The sequence below is a fragment of the Sceloporus occidentalis genome, unplaced genomic scaffold (assembly GCF_023333645.1).
Source record: "Sceloporus occidentalis isolate IW3139 unplaced genomic scaffold, rSceOcc1.0.p SCAF_182, whole genome shotgun sequence".
In the NCBI taxonomy this organism is placed as follows: domain Eukaryota; kingdom Metazoa; phylum Chordata; class Lepidosauria; order Squamata; family Phrynosomatidae; genus Sceloporus; species Sceloporus occidentalis.
The window spans coordinates 175,148-195,026 of NW_028317162.1; the positions used below are offsets into that span (position 1 = coordinate 175,148).

Sequence of the window (19,879 nt, forward strand, 5' to 3'; positions counted from 1 at the left end):
ACAGAATTGTAGAATATGATGGCGCTACATATATAAATAAATATTTGCATAGATGCGCAGTCCATGGCTTCATAAGACTTGGTGGTTTTAACTTAAAATGGTTATCCTAAGGGTCTGTTGTGGTTACATGATGCCCTTTCTAGCAAGCAGTCCTCCACCAATAAGTTTATCTATCATTTCCAGGCTCTGGCCGATCCATGCATGTCATCGACTTAGACACCGAAGACGAGAGGAATCGTCTTTGTGATGACAGACTGGGGATCCCTGGGAGAGACCTTTTAATGCAGTAAGTTTGATTCACGTTGATGAGAAATGTTGCTGCACTAATCTGCTTCACTGAAGGAATACATGGTGAGCATCCACGTCACGTCTGTGTCCTCTCCATTCCAGGGAAAACAAGGACCTGGTGGATTTTGCCAGAATCCATCCTTCCAGCGGATGCCCAGGAGACTTGACCTCTCACCTCATGATAGGTGGATCCTCCCTCCAGGCGAGCCAATTGGGAGGCGATCCAACATCACACACACACCCTACCCACACTCATTGGCTGCCCAGAACTAGGAGTCCCTCCATTTGGATGGGAGGTCACTCTTACGGTATGTCCTTCTATTGAGTGAGATCAACTGGATTTTCCAACCTTGGTAACTGTCACACGAAATTAACCATTAGCAGGCTGTTGTTTTATGACTACTAAGAGTTGTTAGTTATGGAATGAAAATAAACTAATTCGGTAATGCAATTCAGTTAGCTCATACAGGTATTTTAGGCACTTTTTTCTTTTGTCTGACCTCTGGCTCTTTCTTCAGGTATCAGCCACCCAGCCCTTCACCAGAACCTGCCCCCTGGATTTCCGCCGTCGATGCCAAGTGCCATGCAACCAGTGTTCCCCCTGTCACAGGAACCTCCTGCGCAGCTGGTCATACTACCTCCAGAGCCCTCACCTCACACAGCTCCACACCCGCTCGGTAAGACACCCCGACAAATTCACCGTCCAGCACAACATCAAAACGTTATCATTCTGGATTGGAGATTTAAAGAAACAACAAATCTCAGGGTTAACATTTTAAAAGGATCTTAAGTTTACAAGAGATTTGAAATAATAGATTTCTGCTATACAGATGATTAAAGCAACTTGGTTAAAGTAAGCCCTTTATCCTGATTGGTTGTTTTTGCACATTTTAAGCCTTTGTACTTGGCTGATCATAACTGTGCCCTGTGTGTTTTTGTTCCAGCTGATGTCATGGATCAGGCTTCTTTGTGGCCACCCATGTACCCCGGCCGAGGACCCCCTTCTCACTTGCAGCACCCAGGACAGCTCCCAGTGTATTCAAGATCGCAGTTTTTGCGACAGCAGGAGCTTTATGCCCTCCAGCAGCAAAGGGCTGCTCAGGCGCTAGAACTTCAAAGACAGAGTCAACTTCAGGTATGCCTCGTGGCACTGAAATCTTAAATCACTTTATAAAAGATGAATGCATTTTTAAAAATAAGCATATGGAGTTAAAATTCTCCCACTTCATCCCCCCCACAGCGGAAGCCAGAGGATCATCTGCCAGAATCAGAAGACCCACCAGAAAAGGCCACAAAGCCCCACAGCAAAGCAGATGCCTTAAACACTTCCAAGAGCCAGACACCACCCAGCTTGCTGCTGCGGCCCCCTTCTGCCCCAGCCCCACCTAAACTGTCTCCTTGCTGTCATTCGCCCAGTCTGAGGCCTCCGTCCAAATGTCCAACTCCCCGGCCATTGGCCCCATGCACTTTACCTGCCTGCCCAGATGGCGGCTCCGCTCTCGTGCCCAGCTCCCCAGCCGTCAGCCCAGTCCCTGTACAGAGCTCCAAGGGAAAGGAAGGAGAGGAGAGGAGGGGGGAGGGGCAGCCCCCCAAAGACTACCCCAAATCACTGGAACCAGGTAAGCCTTATTCAATTTGATCTCTGCAGAACCCTGAGGTTCCGGATATATAGTTAGATCCACATAATCATTCACTTCACTGTTTACACAACGTTCTGTTCATTCACCTGCCTGTAATGTGATGTATGAAGCGTGACTGAGGCTTTCTGCTTCTGCGTAGAATCCCACACGCATCGATGGGGCGTGCGGCACTCTAATAACAGAGAAAGCACGTTCCCGGCTCAGGACGGCTTCATCTCGCCCGCTAATCATTGTATGCAAAATAGCCGATGTGTTTTGCATCATGCTCTGGCACTCACAAGGTTAACCAGGTCCCACGGCAGAGATTCTTTAGAGGCAGTTTCATAGGGAGATGGAGATCCACACATCTCTTCAAATGAATTGCACAACGCTATTGATTGCCTTTTAAATTAAAAACATATTTGCATGTTGCAAGGCTCATTTGTCACCACGTCTCTGCATACGGCTGGGAATCTGTTCTTCCCCTCTCTGCGCTATGCCAGCTTTATACTTTTTTGGCAGGATCTCTGCAGGATATTACTGGCTCCATCAGAGAAAAGAAGAGTTAAATATAAAAAAAGGGAAGAAAAAAATAAAACAATTACAGCTGGATTTAGTCTTGTAATCCGGGAAGAGCACCTTTAACGGCCTGCAGCTTGCATTTTTTGTTTCCTACTATATTTGGAAATGACTACCCCAAAGTCCCTGGCTTGGGATCATAGAATATGACATCCTACTTCAAAGACCTGAGTCTTAACCCCAAGGTTATGAGTCATCAAAGTCTCCTTGAATAGTCCTTGTGAGGGGCTTGGCTGGGGGAAGGATACACTATTCATCTGGCCATGTTGTCAGGAGGGCGGATGGATACCATTAATAACCATCTGACTATGAGAAGCCAAAGGGGACATTGCCAACCTAGGGCACCTTCACCGCCTTCCAAGGATTGTGAAATAACATTTATTTCCTGGTCCTCAGCCTTTGTCAGCTGCATAAACACCCAGAAAACAGCCGGGGTAATGACTCCCGCTGCCTACATTCATCTTCCAAATCTGTCTAATCCCTTTCTACCACCCACCCCCCTTTCTGTCCATCTAGCTTTCCCCTTTCAATCACTTGCCTTCCCTTTCATGTCGTCTTCTGCTTCATCCATCTAACGCTTGGTCTCATCATATCTCTTCTCTTCTATTTTTTCTCTTGCTCTCCTACAAACATGGTGACACGGCTCCCCCTCCTTCACTACCCCTCACATTTGTCATCCTTCCCCATCTCCTTAACCCTCTAATCCGTATGGTGGGGACCTCAGGGTGTTAATAGAGAAGACAGATCTAAAGAAGTAAATGCGTTTACGGGTAACATATACTCGCCACTATCCCAATTCGCCCCTCATCTTTCAATCCTTTATTGTATTATAATGTTCCTTATCCAAACTCCCATTGTTTTGGCTATCTTTCTACTATAAAAAATAGGTTAAAAAGGTGGAGTCCCCTCTAAAATGCGTCCTACCCACCTCCATTGGTTCTAAGCAGAAACCTGCAAAAGTCCTGGCGTTCTGCTACGTACATCGTATCAAAGATTACATGGCGCGGCTCGGACTTGCTGACGGAACCCATAAAGCCACACGTGCAGTAGCTGTGTAAACCAATCCAAGTGAAAGATTTCTAGGCATAGCTTTGACTTCTAGTACAGGTTACTCTGTTACTTATTTCATAGACATCTAATGCCTGACAGCAGGTGTCTGAGTTTTCTGTTAGGAAAACTAAAATTGCAATCAACAATACCCATTCACTACCCAATCTCCGAGTGGAAACCTCTGGCTTCTTGTACACGGACACACAATTTGCCAAGATCTGGTTTATGTTTAAGATTTCCCAGAACCGTTTTCCTAATATTTACGCTTTTTATCCACCTCTGGAAAACAATTTAATTCTCTCCTCACTTGCCAGCAGATAACTCCTAACGAAACTTTTCACAAGTGGCTGGAATCTGCTCAGAAAGTGAGAGTGAGCAGCAGACTGTGGGATTGCTTACACGTGATATTAGGAGTCGGTTACATGCTCCCCACATGTAACCAATGCCTTTAGATAAACAGATGTTGCTTAAATGTCCGTTATGCCTGATCTTTACCCTATTCTGTGTAATCAACCTCTTTTGTGGCCTTGCATTTGTAATCTAACTCTTGCAGCATAGCTGGACCTTCTCGTAACAGAAGTTTGTGCATGTAATCTCAACCTCCATTCCCCGGGTGAAGTCATTAAGCTTCCTTTGTTTCTTGCAGATCTGCCTCCTGGATATACCTACCCAGATGTTGTCCGATCCTATACCTCCCCATCCCCCCACCATGTGCACTCCGCGGACCCTGCTGATCCCAAAACTATGCAAAGGGCATCCGTTGCTGCAGAACCTGAACAATCACGGACGTTTACCCCCTCCAAGAAATCTGACACACCTGTCTCTGGGGGTTCGCTGGAGGTCAGCCAGGATTTGCCCCGCTTAGGTGTGACGGATCTAAGTGAGGTTTGTAGTGAAGAACCTGTTGTTTCTAAACCTCACGTTCTAGAATGCGAAGAGGCCGCAGAGAGGCAAATTCTGGACGTACGGGAAAGCGCGAAAGATGACGATGAACAAACAGTGTCTCTACCTGTGGAGGGCAATGAGGGGACAGAACAGGCTAAAGCTGATGACCTGGTGGACACATCAGCTGCACAGCTGCCAACCATCTCAAATGATTCATCAGTGGGACCGGTGGCGGTGGAGGAGGCAATTAGTGAAGCCAACGAGGCTGATGAAACGGTGTCCGAAGAAGCCAATGGTCCTGATTCTGGAGATGCAAAGGTAGCAGAAGAGGAGCTCTCGGCTCCCTCCTCGCCAGGCTCCCTGGAAACACAGGAACACTCAGCGCTCACGCTTAATTTGGACACATTAATAGCAGCCAGTATCTCTTTGGGAGAAATACCATCCTTTCAGGACGAGGTGAACCCATTTCATACGGACTCTTCATCCTCTCCCCCCAGCTCAGGTATTCACGGAATTGCTCTACTCAGCGAGTTGGCAGACTTAGCTCTACAGGAACGGCTTAAAGACACAAAAGGTGGGTGCTTTCCTCCAGTTAATGCAACTTTGGTTACCAGTAAATGTGATTTAGTTCATCTTCTGCATCCAGAGACCACACAAGCAGGTTTTATATCACAGAACATATATTTGCAAGATCATGTTAATGATTATGAATTCTTCCAAGGTCAGTCTTACTGCAGTACCATAAATTGTCCTGCTAACCACTTCTGTTACAGTCAGGGGCCACCAACATTTTAATAGAGAAGGTTATATTCCAAATTCCAACTCAGTGGAGATCACTCAGTTCTGTTAAAATATGAGATCATAGGCTATCCCCAAAGCCAAAAACTCCCTGTTAGCAAGTGTTAGTGTTAGCAAGTATTTGCCTTGTCTTGGCCTTGGTCTTGCCAACCATTGTCCATTAACTCTCCCCAATGGAAATGGCAACACAGGGGAGCATTTAGAGGCAAACCTTAACCGAGTAGCTCTCACAAGCCAATATCGAAATCAGGAACAAACTAAAGGCTGTGCCCATTCTTCGGCCTGATATACTCCGATACGCTGCCTGTAAAGATGCCATTTGGTGAGACATCTAAGTGGACCATCATACTGAGAGGCTCATATTTGTGGTCAATTGGATTTGGAACAAACAGCGTGGGATACAGCAGGCTCCCTACAGCACAGGAGGGGTTAAGAGACATCCTATGGAGGGAGTAGCCTCTTCTTTTCCTGTGCCAGAAGTCTGGAGGGAAGGGAAGGTTTTCAGGCTAAGAGCAGCTAAAAGCCAGAGATCTTATGAAGTTGATTTCCCTGCAGGCTGGGTATTGTCCTCTCCTGTGAGATTATTAAACACAAACATTGCAGCCTGTATTCTGAGTGCAGCTTGCTACTTAATCATAGCCTCTTGTGCACCACAGGGATACGCAACCCCCAACCTCACCCTCCAAAGCCACTTCTTAAAGCAGCCATTAAGAGGGAGGATTTAATTTCTTCCACCTGCAAATACAACAAGCAACAGCGTATACTAATGCGCCTCATCTCAGATTCACTGTGTCTTACGGACATGGAGGAGGTTCATTAATCTTGTGCTTCGTCTCTGACATACATCAAATATGTATTACTGCTGAAATTTAATAAGACAGGTCTTTCTTGAACTGAAAGGGTTAAATTAATATGTTGGGGGGGGGGGGAATGCAGATCTCCAGGTGTTAATGAAATACAGCACCCATAATCCAATGGCAGATGTCGTTCAGGAAAGGCCAGAAACAGCAGGTTATTTTGTACAGTGGGAAAGAATTAGCTTTACGTATACAGTGCCTTTAAAATCTGATCCTGAATTTTCTGTTTTGTACCCTGACTTTATCATTTACACAACTTGATCCCCGGCTTTGGTGAATGCAAAATCCTGATACCGGCAATAAAACTGCTTCCAAGACCTAACATTCCTGTCTTCTACCGCCCTAACTTGAGAGTTCAGAGTTGCTCGTCTTCCATTTATTGCGTCTTTAAACCCCCTGAAATCTAGAAGGACATACCTTCATTATTTATTCTCTTGGATCCACAAGAATGTGCGTGAGGGCTGCCTGCTGCCCTTTCTTGGGTTAGTTAAATTTGTGGTTGACTTATTTGGGGGTAATAATCAAATCTGCATATCCCATCGCTGCCCCTCTCTCAGTGGGTGTCATGGGAGCCATTGGAAGTACGTTGTCAGTTGTAAGACAGATGAGCACATGTGCCGCGCGGCGATAAAACACAGGACGCGGTGCTTAAATAGAGGAATGTTCTCCGAGCAGCTTTTAACATTGATTTCTTTGCTATAGTGTATAAAGTAATGTACGGAAATGCATCCTCATCAACGGTATGGTGTCTGGAAGATAGTTAGAAACACATTCACATGGGCATCTTTACAGCCTGCCCGGCTAGTTATAGGCAAACAGAGGGCCTTCGAAACACATCTTCCTACACCCGAGTCTCATCTCATTCCAACACCTAGATAACTCAAGAAATGATCTGAACTATATTTTGAGAATTGGAATGAGAAATTCTTCCTAACCGGCAGCTAAACTTAATTACAGCCCATTTTACACGATACATGCAGGGCATTCTTTAAACAGTTAAAGTCAGTGTGTAGTTATTGTTAAATTGTTATACAAGTATTTCATGCTTCTTAGATTTGGTCGTCCTATGCCCTCAAAGTAAAGAACAAATTCCCTGTAAGGTTCTGTCTGCTAATCCCTGTTACACTTTGTTCAATTATTTTTAGCCAGCGAAGATCACCACGAAGATGAATCCTTGGTCTCAGATCTTCAAGTTTTTGCTACTATCGCTGCTGCGTGGTCTCTGGCGGAGGCTGCCAGCCAGGAAGGTGCTCCCCTACAAAACCTCCTCCCCTGCTGCCCCGCCGTCACTCCCAGGGTTCGACTGTCTCGACGGACATTTACCTGGACCCCAAAAACCAAACCAGTAAGTACGGGAATTATGTGCCATGATAAAGCAACTGGTGTGAGGATGAGGAGGCCAGTAAATGATAATATCACAGAACCACTAGAATTGTCTCCCCCTACCTTGTATGTTTACCCTTTAAGGAGAAGTCATCGGAATAGCCAGTGTCTTGGTCCCTCGACCAGATATTGTTCCTTTCCTATTAGTGGTTCGTGGTGTCAATGTATCGTACATTCTGATGATGATGTCACTTTGAAACTGAACCTTTACCTCACCTCCCCTGTCAGGTTTGTCCCTTAAAGGCAGCCATTGACCAACTGGACACCCAGGAGGTGGATATGAGAATGAAGCTAGCAGAAATCCAGAGGAGATATAAGGAAAAGCAGAGGGAGCTGGTGAAGCTACAAAGACGGCATGATCATGAGTGAGTGAATTCTGGGAGACACATGAGCATTGTACCGAGCTACGGAATAACACGGCGCTATATAAGACAATAAATGATTATAATAAGCAGAAGACCGTGTTCATTGCTATGGTGACACAGTTAATGTCACCTTGTCGGAAAGCATAGTGCTTGGATTTCTTGTCCAAGGGGTGGATTAATAATTTCTTCTCGTTATACAAATCGTCAAGCTTCTAAATTTTTTCTTTGCCTTCTCAGTAAGGAAGAAAGTTCTAGGAGTCCAGTCCGACGGGGCCCCGGGAGGCCTAGGAAACGGCCGCATTGCCGCGCACCGCCATATGATGGCAAGAAAGCAAAGTAAGATATCATAGAATCTTATTCTGCTTTAAACTGTTTAAAAAACGCAAAGGAGGGACTTTAAAAAGCCCTAAAGCAAAAACGAAATGAAATATTTACTTACGTTCCTCGACGCTGGTACTATTTAAAAATGAAGTTACTTTTGCCTTTAGCGGATGATAAACTGTGAATAGTCCGCCCATAACCCTTTGACTTTAATAACCCTCCCTATTTAGTCTCTATGTTCTCTTATCATCATTTTGTTACAGTATTTGCACGATTCACTTCTTTGTCAGCCTTTTTTTGGGGGGGGGGGTGTTTGGACCCCAGAAAAGTGGCACAGAGCACAGCGTATGAAGCCTATCTCTGTGCCATTCAGCTGCCTTTGGTCACATTACGGTGCCGCTCGCTGCTTCCAGCGCTCTGCTATTACCCATTAGCAGCCTGGTACAGCTATTCGCGCACTCACGGGCCCTGTATAATTGTCCTTCTCTGCTACAAATTGCCTCTCCCGGCAGGCCCATTTGCATAAATCCTCCGAGCTAGTCCAAACATGATTGGAGAGCGTGTGCAATGCATCAAGCGCCATGATTTGGTAATAATAGTTAAATCTCTGCTAAATGACTCCCTCAATTAAGACAGAGGGAAAAAAAAAAAATGTCTCGGTTTTATGTCAGAAAACATTAGCAAAATGCTGCACGGTTGGGGGAAAGAAAAAAGATCTGAACAAAAAGAACCAGTGTTTGGGTTGGCAGAGTCATTGGGACAACGGAAGGCATATGTTTACTGAGCGTCACAGGACATGTTTGGGCCACTGTCCGGTTTTTTGGAGACTGGCTGGTGGCTCTGTCCCTGCCCCAGTGGGCTGTGTCATTAAGAACAGGAGATGCAAGAATGATTTAATAATGTCTCCACTTTTATTTATATTTTATCAGTGTCTGCCAGGCAGAGGCCCTCAATCCCAAAAATGGGTTTCTGGATAGAAACGAGTTAATAATGACCTTTCTTATTAAGTTTCCTTTCCAACTTCTGTCTCTCTATCCTCCTCTGACTGTATTACAATAGCAATATGTCCATTTGCTTTCTGTTATCATTAGGTTTTCGTTCTCTTTGCATGCTGATATTGTCAGTTTTTTCTCCTTTTCAGCCTCTATTCGTTGCTTTGCCCTTTCCATTGCATGGTGTCACTGCCTCCAAATCTACATATTGCCCCAATTCCCTCTACTTGTCTTCTGACGGACATGTTGCTTCCACATAGTGTTATAATGTCATTGTTTCTTCTCCGCTATAGTGGCCCTCTGTGGCTGTCATGTCTGTTGATATCACTGCTCCTTATATGGTGTGATGATGTCACCACTCCTTTACAAATTATTTTCTGTTGTCACTGTTCTTTATCTCTTCCTAATATAGTAACTACAGAATAGGGGAACTAACAGTGGACGCACGATACACTGACCATATGCCCATAACTGTGTCTCCCCTCCTTGGTCATGATACAAGGTGTTGCTGCCCCTCTCTATACTTGCCACCCCATATTGACATGCGTGAGTCCTCCATTATGTTAGGGCGCCTTGCTACAGTTTAGGCATCAGTAGGCCGGAGGTAGTTGCCTGGCAACCTCCAACGTCTTTCATTAGTCTCATAGCACCCCGCCGAAAGCAAACCTGAGCGCAGTGTAACCTGTAAAATAAGTTAAAGGAGACCTGGGTTCCTTTCCTTATTAACCCATTAAGTGCATGCTAATCCACCATACACTCCCATACTATAAACTTTGGACCAACTAGTCACACTCAAAGGCATATTTTGTATAGTACCACAACTCAAATAGTTATTATTATCTTTAGAAGGTCACAAGCCTAGTCCTTGAACCACGTAAGAGTTAAACAATCCCAGCTGAGATTTCTGAGCGGATTTCAGAGGCTTTGATGGATCTGCCTGCGGGAGATGCTTTTACTGAGGCTTTAAAGGGCCGGATGAAATCCTCTCTGCTAGGAGCCCGGTCTCTAAAGAAACCCCCACGGTCCCACTGACCTGCAGTCCACGCTCGTCGGACCCACGTCCTCTGTTTCTATAGCCAGGCTCCTGCTGTGCCAACACTGGCACAGTCTGTCCTTGGCACCTTCTGCCCTTTACTTTGGATGCCAAAGACCTGAAAACGCAGATTCCAAAGAATCGGCTGCTTAGATTGTACTATAACCCTTTAAATTCCTTCCAAGAGGGCAAAAATAACATGTTTTTGATCTATTAATATAGGCTATATACAGGCCGGTTTCAGACTTAAAGCCCACATCACCCTTAACCAGATATTTGAAATCTGTAATATTTAACAATTTTACTCCTAATGACTACCAAAGGTGTCCTTTTTTTCTGCAACCTCCTTCCATAAAGGCCAGTTAAGCATCAGACCCAGAAATATACACAGTAATGAGCATGGGGTGTATACCGGCAGATCCAGACTGTGAGAACCAGTAGAAATGAACGCGCAGACTGGGAAGCACTTTCCATGCTCTGTACGGGGAATCCCCGCTCTCTCCCTGTCTGCAGTTACGCAGAATTTGGCACGGGGAAGTAAGGTTAGCAGCGGGCAGAGGAACCTCTCCCTGGCTGGAGACTTTGCAGCAGCGTGTTAGTAGGAAGTGACAGATTTCAGATAGGCTCTTCGATTAAGCCACGCGTGCACTTGGCATGACCCACATTGGTCACCGACAAACAATAAACTTAAGGCAGGGCTGTCTAACTGGTGGCCCATAAGCACTCCTCAGCCAAGTGTTCTATTGGATTGCATCACCGCCGTGAAATAGTCCAGGCCAATGGTTTATGCATCTCAAACATCTACCTTATACAGTCAAGCAGAACTTTGTTTAAGCGTATGTTAAGAACATGCCTTGTTTACATGTCCTGTGTCACGTCCCTTCGTGCATGCACTTTGGCCAACCCTATCATCTGTATGCCACATCTGTGTCTGGTATACAAGCGTTTACTTAGGGTTAATTAGAGCCCATTGATTGTTGGCAACTGTTGAGTTGATACTTGGTGTCCTTGAATATAATGTGGGTAAGGTATAGGTTTACGGTAAGAGGGGTTTGGTGGTCAGTGTTACTGGGTCTTGGGCTGCTCTTCTATACACCCGTATATTGAAATGCTTGTACACGCCATGTTACGTGATGTGGGTTTTCCACTCTGAAGTTGCTGGGTTTTTTTGCCAGGTTGGTGAACAGAAGTCTGAGTATGCTGTGTGCAGAGTTGCGGAGCGATGGAGAACCCAAGAAGAAGAAGGCGAAGACATCGGATGAAAGTTACAGCGACCAGGAGCGCTCCCATGGAGTGGTGAGTACTTGCGGCTGGATTATGTTAAAATACCTTTACCTGGGGCTTTATACCCCATGATCTCCCATAAACTAACAGGGTATTGTGAAATTTTATATATAAAAAAAAAAATCAGTGTTTGGATTAAAAAAAATACATAAATTCATGATGTTCAAACGGGTTAATGCAAGGAATGGTATTCAGACATCACAGTCCTATGAATTAACAAACCGAAAACTATTGGTTAGGACTGCCTTCCACAGGAACAAAAAAAAAAAACATATGGTCCCCCCTGGTGGCCACTCTTAATTTAAGTATACTGTATGGTTCTCATTAGATATTTTTTATTGGATTTCATCCCATATGCATGATTAAATTTACTCAAGCAAAATACATCTGATTAAAGTTATTAAAATGAGCTGTTTTCCTTTTAATCATTGCGTATAATAGTAATGTATGTTGGATATAATTAAAGCGCCCTTAAACTTTGAAACTTAAACAAAAATAACAGTTGTAACTTCAAAAAGAAGCCAAAATATTTTTTCAATGCCCCCAACATTTTGAGAAGGCAACTTATATTTTGGCTACAATCTGTATTCACATTGCGACTGGCACTGCCGCCTTGCAGACAGCGAACCAGTTGCCAACAATCAGTCAATGCACCCAAACCATTGGCTAAGATTGTCTGAGACGCATGAAGACATCAGTGTGCGTCTGCAGTCTATCAGCCGTCAGATAATAGAAAGGAGTGCATCTCAGCAGACATCTCGTCTTAGGAAAATTCCAACAGGAAACGTAACTTTTAATTTTAAAGTTAACTTGCTCTTTATAAGATGTATCCCTTTACATTTAGGTCAAAGCCCATTGTAAAAAGATGCCATGCCCACAGAACAAGCTTGCGTCCAAGCTGGCAAGAAAAGTTTCTCAGCTAAAGAGCAAAGCCCTTGGTTCAACCACCAATGCTTTCCGTCGTAAGGAGATTCTTCCCGTCGGTAAACTGCAGAAGAAACTGCCGCATCTCATGGTTAAGAAAGGGCCAGAAAGAAAAGGCCAGGAGAGATTAAGAATGGCAACCAATACAGAGGGAGCTGGAGAAGCAGGTGAGGCTCTTTAAATGTAATTTTTAGAGCATTGGCTGGAGCAACATAGTTGGCGTCAGAGACAGACTATCAAGGTTTCTACTGCAGAGTGCAGTGTCTGACATGCAGCATGGATGTGGTCCGAGATAATTGTCATGTTTTGTTAGGATCTATAATACAAATTTACTGAATTTTTTCATTTTTCTCATCAGATGAAGAACACGACTCAGACTCAGACAGTGAGGGTGACGAGCAAGATCACCCTGGGCTGTCCAGCCACGATGCAGGGCTGGCCCTGCACACGCCCGTGAATCCCTCAATGATGGGCCCTTCCCCATCTTCAGTAGTCAAGATGGAAGCTAATCAGAAGGCCAAGAAGAAGATCGAGAGGCAGGGTTTGTTAGGTGAGGATCTGAGACAAAGAAGGACAGTGGATTTTGAGGTATAAGTGATCAGAGCTAATCAAAGCACCATCTCTTCCAGGCTCTTGTATCACCAGCCCAGAGAATGAGGTTAAGATCCGCAAACGTTCTTCCAAGCTAGATGTTCGAGGCCTTCCTGCCAAACCCCTGAAGAAGAAATCAATAATCCATGAGAACAACACCAAAGGCAACATGAGGGGGAGGATGCTGTCAGACACCAGGCCACTCACTCCTGGCGAGAGCCTTTTCTCCACTCCCAGCCAGGGCCTAAAGAAGGACAGGAAAGTCAAGGACCTCCGGGTGAGTTACCAATAGACAGCACTTTTCCTCAAACCTATTTGTATATAATATGCACCAGGAGATTCCTTGAACCTATGTATTCAGTTTGTAAGCCTGCCCTCAACTAACAGTAAATTCACGGTCTTCTGGTTTAATGTTACTCTTCACAGAGAAAGAATGGAGTGTTAAGTCTTGCCCTGACAACCAGAGCCCCCAAAAACCTCCTAAAAGAAGGAATGAAACTGGGTCGACTAAAATCTAAGCAGGTACGTTATGAGCTAAGATGTTGCTGTGTTTAATTGGAAAATTCAGATGGTTTGTTGTGCAGCCTTAAAAACTGCATCGCCCGCAATTTACGTCACAACCACAGCTAACAAGTATTGTTTAGTCTCTCTGGCTTCATAAAAAAAAAAAAAGTCAGTTTGACTGTGGATAAATATCACTTACCGAGGATCGAGGATAATATTTATATTGAACTGGAAGGGTTGTCCTTACATCGTGCCTTGAACAAAGTCTTCCCCACCTGATCCTTTGATTCCGTTTTGACCTCTTGTTCCTTTGGCACATCCCTGTTCATTGTCCAGCTTACTCACTTCCATTCCCCTTCCCTTCCCAGGAGCGAGGCCGTGCAGTCAGTAAACTTCTGCAAAGCTTCGCTGTAGAAGATGACTTTCAGTTTGATGATAACAGCAGCTTCTCAGAGGGAGAGGAGGAGGACAACTCAAAAGCTGGCATGAACAAAGACCGAGGTGAGGAATCTGTTGTAGGTAGACAAATTGCACAATGATATTTATCTCTGGCCCCAGTATCAAGGCAGTCACAGATTTTCCGTATAGACAATGGAAGGCCGAGCAAAGCGATTAAAAACCCTGCGATACCTGGGGTATTAGTTGCCTAGAGTCACACAACCTTACATTTGTTGCCTTTGACAAGACTAATCTAAAAAGAAAACAGGGAATGTTTGAGAAGCCAGTGTGCTCTGAAGCACCTTTGCTCATATTTACATATCACAGGAGTAACCTCTGATGTATAAATAAAAGTTAGTTGAAAGAAAGCAGTCTCTCTTGCTTTGTTCTTGGCATCTTGATGGAATCGAGGTGCTGCAGAGCAGAGAAAATCATGTATTGGTGAAGTAAGCCGTGAATAACTCCATGTGTAACAGAAACGTGTTCTATGAACTCTGTCCTATGTCACCTGGCTCACCCTCGTATTATTACAGTTCTCACCGTATGGATAACACTTTTTTTTTTCCCCTCCACAGCTCACATCTGTTCCCTCTCCAAGGTGGATCTGAGGGAAGGACTTCAGGTCCTGATACCCAAAGAGGACAATTTACTGTATGCAGCCAGTATCCGAAGCTTACAGCCTCCTGACATGTAAGAGAACACCCACGGTCTACTGGGTTTAGGGGCATGGGGGTTTCATATTAGGAATAACCATGACCAGTACAACAAATGACTGGAGGAGGCAAACTGCACCCAGCAGCCTCGTGCAGTTCTTCCTCCATTCTCCCCAGCTTTCTATCCACAATCCCGTTACTGTGTTACAGTCTCACCTGTCTCCCAGTTATAACCGTATAATATCTTCTTGCAGATACAGTGTTGTGATAGAGGGCGAAAGAGGAAACCGACCTCGAATTTACTCCCAGGAGCAACTGCTGCTTGAAGCCGTAAGTTCCTTCCAATGGAAAGCTTGTGTTTGTGTTCTGTGGAGACCGGGATGGACTGTCACCGGCACAGCCCTGACATCACAAAGTCCCGCAGCTCTGATTTATGGCAAAAGCACAAAATGTGTTCAAGCAAAGCGTTGTATAATAATCTCAATAGGGAATTTTTGAATCCCAGCATATGATGGTTTCACATTTGGGATTGTTTCCATGTATCTATAACCATCGGTGGTCACAAAGTTGATCTTATTAACAACAGATAAATCCTAAAACATCCTTTTTATTTCTTGCCAAAAACCGTATCCAGAATCACAAAATCTTAGTTATTTGGACTTATATTAGAACTCCAATTTAGGGCAGGTCTAGCAAAAAATATACGAAGAGATGATATAAATTGTTTATTGTTGTCATCCATGGTTTCCATTTCTGCAGGTGGTGGATGTACGCCCCCAGTCTACTCGGTGCCTCCCCCATGGTACAAGGGTCTGTGCCTACTGGAGTCAGAAGTCACGCTGTCTCTATCCAGGGAACGTGGTGAGAGGTACTTCAACCTTGTGGCCTACTTTATATAATAGACCAGAGACGTAAAGGGGGATAGATGGAAACATGACGCCGTGTTTGGCATTGTCTCTTCCAGGCTCCTCCAGCGATGAGAGTGAATCCGACTCCGTGACCGTTGCATTTGACGATGGCGATCGGGGAAGAATCACTCTAAACAACATCCGTTTGCTGCCTCCGGATTTTACCATTCAGTGTGAGTTTCAGTCTGCCCATGTGCCTTAATTAAGCTGTTAAACATTTCATTTAAAGGCACAATCTACTGTCCCCGCCATAGACAGGGGTCCTAGAGGTGGGAACTTCCCCTAATTTTTTGACCCGATCCATTGCGATTCCACTTCTAGCTGAGGACTGTTTAAGAGTGTAACTCGGAACAGAACATCTTAATGGAATATCTACCCATAGTTACTGCTTTCCAGAGGTTTATCCAGTAAGCAGACAATATAAGCTTGGGGATCATATGCCTAGTGACACGTGCTCAGATGTGATATCCTTCACATTTGTGGTTGCAGGTACAGAACCCGCCCCTGCTCTCTTGTTATCTGCAGAGAGTCGCAGAGCTAAGCGCTTTACCAGTAACACCACTGCTCCCACAGATCTTTCCCAGAACCCAGGCCCTGATACCAGAGAGACGGAGTCCCAGAAGAACAGCGGAAAGAAGGCAGCCAGTAAAGATAAAAATGGTGAGTGAGAGCCCTGTGTATCTGCACTTTTTTTACTTCTAGAGAAAGAAAAAACTTCAAAGTATTCCATAATGTCTTTTGTCATAATGTTTAATGTTTTAAACTACTACTTTTTATTTCAGATAAAACAGATGCGTTCAACTCAGGTGCAAAGTCGCAGTTACCAGCCACAAACTTCCTAGGGCGTTCTAGCAACGTTGAGCTAATGAGCTGGACATCTCAAGGGAAGAGGAAAGCTGGGGGCAAGACTGGTGTGGGACTCGGCGATCCTTTCCAATCACAGGGGAGTAGCAAGAAACAGAAGTGCCGAGAACAGCCCCATGTTTTCGGGAACGGGTTTGGAGCTGGTTCCTTCAGCAGTCTGGCCAACTCTTACACTCCCTTTGGAGGAAGTGCCAATGCCGGGCTCACTCCTGGACAGAAGCCAGTACGGACAAAAAAAGGGGAGAGACCGGAGGAAGACGACAAGGGGAAAGGGAGCAAGAGAAAAACAGGCAGTGAGTTTCTCGTGAAACTTGACCATGAAGGGGTGATGTCACCCAAGACAAAAAATGGTAAAGCCCTTTTGCTGTGTGAAAAGGACTTTGGTCTCCACCTTGGACAGAGCTACACTGCCCCTCCAGGGCTGGGCAAGGACAAAAAAAAGAGACCCCCTTTGCACGACCACCTGCCAATGAGCCTAGCGCTGGGAAAATACACTGGTCAGGGGAAATGTGGAGTGAACTGTGATAGCGACTGCCCCAGCTCATGTTCAGACCAGGACGAAGAGGGGAATGAAGGGGGTCTGCAAGCTAGAGTTCCATCTCGATTTCTGCGAGGTCTTTCTGGCTCATCCTCTTCCTCTGGTTCTTCTTCATCTTCTAGTTCTGGCTCAGTGTCCAGTTCCAGCGTTTGCTCTACAGACAATGAGGACTCATCTGAAAGCTCTGACGAAGGGAACTCTGCCTTGCTCCTACAACCCTGCCTCTCACATCCAGTGCCTACATTGCTGGCACGGCGCCCAGAGGATAGGAGCCCAGGTTCACGAGGGTGCTTCACCTCAGGGCAAAAGGCCAAACAGAGAAGGAAAGGGACCCCTTCAAACTTCCCTAAAACCAAAGAGCCCTCCCCCAGACAGGAACGCCTGCCCTCTGTGGAAAACCGGCCAAAGATCTCAGCCTTTCTACCTGCACGCCAGCTCTGGAGGTGGTCCGGGGAACCCACCCAGGTAAGTTAAAATGCCCTGTACAGTTATGCCTAGGAAAACAGAGAATAGTAGCCCAGAAAGGGAACTTGGGCTGGGTGGGCAGGATTTGGTGGTGAGAAGTTGAACAAAATCAGAAACTAGTGAAATGTAATTTGTTTTTTTCTTTGCTCTTACTAAACCAAACACTATTGATCTTGTAGTTGCCTCTCATCTTGTGTAACAAAATCCTACTTGACATATGAAGCTTGGTACACTTTCCAATAACTTGATCTTTATCATCACCTTTGTTCACATTCTTGCGCAAGCACTATAAAGCCTTTTAAAATAATTGATATTTAAAACCCAGATTCTCCTAAACATGTCATCTAGAATTATGTCTTATATAATTAACCCTAATGTTTCCCATCCTCACAAACAATGAAATGCCCCAAAAAGTTAAATTTTTTTTATTTTAAACATACCAAACAGCCATAAGAGTACAATAATCTTTTATAGAGCTCTGTCCACCCCTGAATACACGTCTGCAGTGTACATTATGCTTCCCTGCATGAATATAGCAAGATCTGAAACGTATGAATGTTCAAGGCATAGGTAAAAATGAAAGGAAAATAAAATAGCCCCGTCCCCAAAATGAAAATGTATTTTACTGCGCAAGCGCAGAGAACGCTTCCGTCTGGAAGCATTTCATGGCTGCACGTGGTGGCATGCGTCTGCTACAACATCAGATGGAGATGTGACAGCCCGTATCATACCAGATCCCTCTGTTGGGGTCCAACGATACGATGTGACGTCAGGAGACGGGGAGCCTTCTGAAAGATAGGAGGCCACAAACGTATATTGGCAGTTATTTCAGGCATAGTGAAGTTTAAATGACTCCACGGGCACGCAAGGGAAGGGCTACTGTACATTTAACAACAGAAATTATGGTTGTTTAGACTACACAGCAAAACCAGAACACTAGAAATTATAGAAAAGCATTTTCCCCGCTGCAAATGTTCCAAGCTACTTTCTTTCTAATGATGTAGTCAAAGGCATTTTGTCCTTATAAAGAAAGAGAAGAAAAGGTCCCCTGCTGTGTCAGTCAAGTGGAAAGAGATTTTTAGAAGCTCTATCAGTTTGTCACTCTCCGAAATACACAAAAGGTAATAGATTAGAATTAACAGCTGTGGCGTCCTCCTTGACGATGCTGCAGACCAGAAGGACTCCGTTTGTCAGGAAAATCCTTCCTTGGTTTTCAGAAAACATTCCTGTTAATGCATAATTGGAGAAAAATAAAAAGCTCCGATTATCTTTCCGTGCTGAAGATTCCTTTGCTAAAACCTCAATGCACAATCCAGATCCCTGCTACAGCTACAGTTGCAGACATGTTGTCTTGGTCAAGAATTAGCCGGGTTCATTTCTAGATTTATTTTTGGGTAGATGTTTTCTGTTTTTTTTAAGCACTTTTAACAAGCCTTCGACTTCTGCTTCTTCTAGAGACGGGGAATGAAAGGGAAAGCCCGGAAGCTGTTCTACAAGGCTATCGTGCGCGGCAAGGAGACGCTACATGTGGGGGACTGCGCAGTCTTTCTGTCGGCTGGACGCCCAAACTTGCCCTACATTGGACGCATCGAGAGCATGTGGGAGTCCTGGGGTGGAAACATGGTGGTGAAAGTCAAATGGTTCTACCACCCAGAGGAGACTAAATTGGGCAAAAGGCACAGTGATGGCAAGGTGAGTCAGAGGGCAGACTGTTTCATAGGCAAAAGAAGGAAGAGATCCAAAAGCTGATAATGATGAAACGCTTTACGTAGTGAAACACAAATAAAGACTAAAAATCAGCAGCTTATTTAGTGGTCGCTCGCAGGTCAGAGGACATTCTTAACCCGTAGCCAGTTAATTGCACTCAGGGTCGCAATAACCTAATTTATAGATTTGGCAAGACATGGTGGAACTTATTGAATTAACTAGACAAAGTTCTATGAATTCACCTTTTCACTGAACATAGTTGTAATCATATATTGCTTTGTTTCATCAGAATGCGCTTTACCAGTCCTCTCACGAGGACGAGAATGATGTTCAGACAATCTCACATAAGTGCCAGGTGGTGAGCCGCCAGCAGTATGACAAGATCAGCCACGGCAGGCGCTACCAGGACAGGCAAAACCTCTACTACCTGGCAGGGACCTACGACCCGGGAACTGGGCGGCTAGTAACGGCTGAAGGTGTTCCGGTGCTGTGCTGAGACGCCAATCATGTCTGCCGGCGAAGGGTGTCACTTAACTGCACTTCTTAACACTAGCACATGCAAAGACACGAAGGCAACCATGTACAGATACACATGTACATTAATATGAACTCGGACATGGATACGCACAAATCCTAAACCTAGAAGACGCCTCCATCCACGCAGTCCCTTTTTTGTGTGGGTACACAAAACGAAACTCGTACAAGAGAGCGATCTCACAAACCTCTAACGCTTACACTAATGTATACTGCACCGTTATACGTTTCTGTTCAGAAACATCAACCTTGGTGACTGGTTCTGTCTTCTAAACACAGCTAATCATCGAAAAACATTG

The 19,879-nt window shown here is 44.9% G+C and overlaps 1 protein-coding gene across 1 annotated transcript in view; it reads left to right on the forward strand.

Moving 5' to 3' along the window:
• LOC149278713 (BAH and coiled-coil domain-containing protein 1-like) overlaps nt 1-19,542 on the forward strand; it is a 51,798-nt gene extending 32,256 nt beyond the window's left edge. Inside the window, exons 5-27 of the mRNA XM_089501798.1 lie at nt 184-286; nt 391-596; nt 807-965; nt 1,233-1,423; nt 1,529-1,907; nt 4,183-4,995; nt 7,231-7,421; nt 7,688-7,824; nt 8,062-8,160; nt 11,346-11,466; nt 12,299-12,545; nt 12,737-12,919; nt 13,008-13,246; nt 13,396-13,518; nt 13,845-13,974; nt 14,487-14,601; nt 14,819-14,894; nt 15,324-15,432; nt 15,529-15,645; nt 15,962-16,132; nt 16,255-17,339; nt 18,795-19,031; nt 19,336-19,542. Coding sequence (XP_089357924.1) covers nt 184-286; nt 391-596; nt 807-965; nt 1,233-1,423; nt 1,529-1,907; nt 4,183-4,995; nt 7,231-7,421; nt 7,688-7,824; nt 8,062-8,160; nt 11,346-11,466; nt 12,299-12,545; nt 12,737-12,919; nt 13,008-13,246; nt 13,396-13,518; nt 13,845-13,974; nt 14,487-14,601; nt 14,819-14,894; nt 15,324-15,432; nt 15,529-15,645; nt 15,962-16,132; nt 16,255-17,339; nt 18,795-19,031; nt 19,336-19,542 — 5,438 coding nt within the window. The remainder of the gene's footprint in view (nt 1-183; nt 287-390; nt 597-806; nt 966-1,232; nt 1,424-1,528; nt 1,908-4,182; nt 4,996-7,230; nt 7,422-7,687; nt 7,825-8,061; nt 8,161-11,345; nt 11,467-12,298; nt 12,546-12,736; nt 12,920-13,007; nt 13,247-13,395; nt 13,519-13,844; nt 13,975-14,486; nt 14,602-14,818; nt 14,895-15,323; nt 15,433-15,528; nt 15,646-15,961; nt 16,133-16,254; nt 17,340-18,794; nt 19,032-19,335) is intronic.
• Nucleotides 19,543-19,879: the final 337 nt, after the last annotated feature.